The sequence below is a fragment of the Rhagoletis zephyria genome, unplaced genomic scaffold (genome assembly GCF_001687245.7).
Source record: "Rhagoletis zephyria isolate East Lansing unplaced genomic scaffold, Rhagoletis_zephyria_1.1 Rzeph_scaffold_00354, whole genome shotgun sequence".
Taxonomy (NCBI): domain Eukaryota; kingdom Metazoa; phylum Arthropoda; class Insecta; order Diptera; family Tephritidae; genus Rhagoletis; species Rhagoletis zephyria.
The window spans coordinates 163,304-167,699 of NW_016157438.1; the positions used below are offsets into that span (position 1 = coordinate 163,304).

General features: G+C 37.0%; 1 protein-coding gene across 2 annotated transcripts in view; it reads right to left on the reverse strand.

Annotated features, from left to right (window-relative positions):
* Window positions 1-2,160: 2,160 nt before the first annotated feature.
* Sps1 (inactive selenide, water dikinase) overlaps window positions 2,161-4,396 on the reverse strand; it is a 5,289-nt gene continuing 3,053 nt past the window's right edge. Inside the window, exon 2 of one of the 2 annotated variants that reach the window (XM_017610955.1) lies at window positions 2,161-3,459. In XM_017610955.1, coding sequence (XP_017466444.1) covers window positions 2,428-3,459 — 1,032 coding nt within the window. In that variant the 3' untranslated portion in view covers window positions 2,161-2,427. Of the gene's footprint in view, window positions 3,918-4,396 lie in introns of those variants that run through there. The other variant, XM_017610954.1, reaches the window with a different exon arrangement.

Sequence of the window (4,396 nt, forward strand, 5' to 3'; positions counted from 1 at the left end):
ATATATATATATATATCTCATGATCCACTGATCGGATCTTAACCAGATTAGTATGGGGCCCCCTCTGAGACACTACCTTTCCGATGCAAAAAGAATTATCGAAATCGGTTGACGTTATGCGGTAACATTCATAAAAATATATAAATAAAAAAAATAAAAATATTCCGACGAACTGATAACCTCCTTCTTTTTTGGAAGTCGGTTAAAAATAGAGCAAATTTGGGTAAACTGGCTTCAATTAGGTAGGAGCAACTATCAAAATCTTTGTCTAAATAAAGTTGATTTGATACCTCGCTCGAAATCTTCTCACTACAAGAATAATCCTCATTAAAAGTAGCAAATAAGGGGTTTTACACACTGGTAGTAATTTTTGTTTTAAAACATTTTACAGGTATATTTTGTGTTATAAGGACTAGTATTTGCAAAAATATTTAGATCGGTTTGACGTATTTTCGAAATGTGCCTTAAATTAAGATGTTTTTGGAATAAAAATTACGCTCAAGATCGTATAATATTTTTTCTTCAAAAGTTGGTTTATTTTGAAAGCACACCTCTTGCTAAAGGTGTTCTTACAGGATATGTATTTGCATGTGTACATGCCACTTTTTACTTATGGAATTGCCAAGATGTCGTGTAAAGGCAAATTAGATGTTAGTCTGTNCTCTCAAATGAGAGTAAAAGGAGAACAGATGCAGAAGTGCATAGGAACGCAAAAAGCACTATTTCCTGTAAAAACGTCAGTCGGTTTGTTTACATGTCATTTGTACAACACTGATTTAGCTGAAATATCACTAAATAATTATTAAAATCTATACATATTCAAAAATTTCGTTGTTTAATTCCATTTTTTTTACAAATATAAGGTACTTTGCTTTCACCGCTGTTTGTTTTTGCTTGCACATACAAATCAGCTGATCGTTTGAAACTTTTCATGAACTTACAGGAAAGAAAACTCCGGACTAAATCCTGTAACTTCTGACTAGGAACAGTTGCTCAGTTACTCTCTAAAATGTGTTCCCACTTACAGGTTTTGTGTCAATACGAACGACTTCCTGTAAGTTCTGACTAAATCCTGTAAACCGGACTGCTATTGGAACAGACTAATAGAATCATGTGAATTTAGGTTATTTCGTTTTCAAAGAACGTACTTTTAAATAGTTAAATAAAGACTGTGAATTTGACAGACAAACGCAATTACATATGTATTGAAAAAGTCACATTTAAAGATGCAAATACATATCGTCTAAGAACTCCTTAAAGAAAATTTTACAGAAACTTATATTAAAAATTTTAAATTAAATGCTATAACCCGCATCCATCGTTTGTATCAAATTTTGTTGCAAATTTCGGAAACATATTAAAATATTAAAAAAAAAAAAGTTAACGTTTTGAATTGTTTTTTTTTGCGACAAATGCGTATAGATCTTTCAAGCATTTTTTTATTATCAGAAAATTAATAAACAAACATTGGTCATTAATAAAAAATGAAAGAAAAGCAGCACATGTATCAAACTGATGCACAACGTACTTTGTGTTCCAAAAAATTTCCGATGGATGCTGGTTAAAATTTTAATCTTAAAATTTACCAAGTTTTAACTCGTCAATTCTTAGTGTCACCTGTAGGTGACACCTCTTTAAAACTTTTTGTTGTTTGTTTCCGAGCAGCGCAACACAAATACCACAGCATCACAACACAATGTTTTTCTTATCCTTTCTGTTGGTTGATTCAATTATTTCTGATAGTTTTAGGATCGATTCGCGACCTACCTGTAACCCTTCCGGTTGGGAACCGATGTATTAGTTCTTAAGTTTTCATCTTTTTGAATATTTTCCGCTCAGGAACCATGGTGCGCCGCACATTTGGCATTCCAAGCTGCTGAGGTTTAGAAATAAAAGAGACTGATGCTTTGTATTTTGACGTTTTGGAAAGCAGCCTATATTTAAAAACTGGAGCCCAGCTTTTCAAAGGCATAGTCGAAAATTGTCGCCCCGGTTTTCGTAATCACACCCTATTTTCCACTAGAGAATTGATGCAAACTTATTTTTAAAACGTAACCTATCCGAAATTGGGGTGGGAGCGAAAAAATACTTTAGCCCATTCGGATACTCCAATAAAAATAGATAGAAAACGTTACGGTCCCCGAAAAAAAGACAATGGGCTATTATACGTAATCCTTCACAAATTTTCTTTATTTATGAAAAAATGAAGTACCATTACACGGCTTAGAAGAAAATAATATAGGGCTCGTACTTTTATATTTATACATATCTACATATATGCGTGTAGATATATGTATTGATAAATGCCGGTAAACGAAGTTATATAGAAAATACGGACTAAAAACTATGTGAAAAATCTAAAACGGGTATGTATACATAAATCGAATTTGAAGATAATAAAAAGCTTACAAGTATGTGTTAAAGAAATTAATCCTTAGCCGGTACCTCAATAACTCGTGGCTTATCAATGATGCGAGCAGTTTTATTACCCTTCTCAACTATACCAATAATCCAAGCTTGGTACCCTTCTTGCTTCTCGATGTCCTTGCAATAAGCAGCTGCTTGTTCTCGCGGCAAGCATATAAGAAGACCTCCAGAAGTTTCTGCCGAGTGACCTTGCAACAACTGGAACATATTTCCACATGCCTTTGCCACTGCAGCCATCTTTGCAATTACAGGAAGGTTATGAATGACAAATGAAACATCTTTCTTTTGATGCGAAGCAAGAGTTTGTGCATGACCTAGCAATCCAAAGCCAGTTATGTCTGTCGAACCATGTGCGTTATATTTGTGCATGAGCCTAGCTGCGGTGCGGTTAAGGCGAGCCATTGAATTCATTGCGCGATGGTAGGCCTTGCGAACATCCTCTTCAGAAACTACAAGTTTAATGCGATTCCACCGCTCGGGTTGATCTAACCATTGATGAGCATTCACAGCAACCTGCGTACCAAGCGGCTTGGTGAGTACCAAAACATCACCCACTACTGCGTTGTCGGGAACAATGTACTCATTAGGTTGGCAAATTGTTGAAGCTACACCACCAATCGTGCACCATGGATTTACTACACTTTGGCCACCAGTTACGGTTGTACCTGCTTCCAAAGCAGAGTCTTTAAAACCCCGCATAATCAATGGAACAACCACATCTCGTTCCTTTTCAGTCATTTTAGTACTGACAGCAAGCAACATCAACATATTATCGCAATCGGTTACTCCCATAGCATACAAGTCACTTAAAACATTGGCACAAGCGATTTTCCCCATCATATACGGATCATCTACAATAGGGTAGAAAAAGTCAGTGGTCTGTACCAAACAGAGACCACCGTGTCGTAGCGGTATAACAGAGCAATCCAAACCAATACCAATGCGTGGTATTGCCATATTCAAGAACTGGGCATCCTGATCCGAAGCACTAGAGTAATCCTGTTGCAATGCCGCAACCAATTTGCCAAGAACCTCTTGGGGCACTTTACATCCACGACCCTTTAGGTCAGCAAATCTTGTCAATCGAAAGGATGGTTCCAAGTCATGAGCAGTAGGATCAAAAGGCCGACGAAGCTCGGCCCCACTACCACCGCCTTGCAACTCCAGATGGGAAGAATTCAAAGCCTCTACTTGGTAGCTCATCGTATTCGCTTTTAGTGACCACTAACTACTTAGAATCGATTGCTCTGGAATTCAAACATTCACTGGGGAATCAATACGCGATTTGATAGAAAGGTTAAAAATTAATGGTTGCCTTTTAGCGCTCGCTTTGACATATAACTCGCATTCTCCCTCGACACCCACACAATCGTCGAAGGTTGTGCACATACACAAAATTTCAGTCTGTAGCTGCGCTAGTGTTGGTATTTTTTGCTGCTATTGGCTGAACTAGCCATGGCGGCATGAATCGGGCGAAGTCAGTATTTCTCCCGGCGGTCATAGTAGGCGATTGAGTTCTTTCAGGCGGTGTTCATTGCATTTATTCCAATGCGGAGCTGTCAATTTCTTTTTTTTCTAAATGCTGCCATCCCATGATACACAGTGTTGCCAACTACTGATTTTCAAAAAGCACCAAAAACCTGGAAAAAAGGCGTTTAACCAAACTAAAAGCACCAAATTTTTTTTAATCAAAGGGCCTGTGCCAATCGGCACCTTTTTTCTCCGTGGTGAGACGGGGTAGAAAAATTTGCTATGGTGTACAAATAAATTGAATTTTGCTGTGCCAAATGCAAAGTAAAATTTTGACAGTTGAAAAACCAAACAAACGCTCGTGCGAAAGCTTTATTTTTGTGTGTTGCTGAAATTCTTAAAATTTATATTTATTTTATAATTTGCAAGTAACGTACGCTTTTTTTATGCTGTTTCAGCTTTCATTTTCATGTTCACTCCTTATTACCGCCAAGCAATA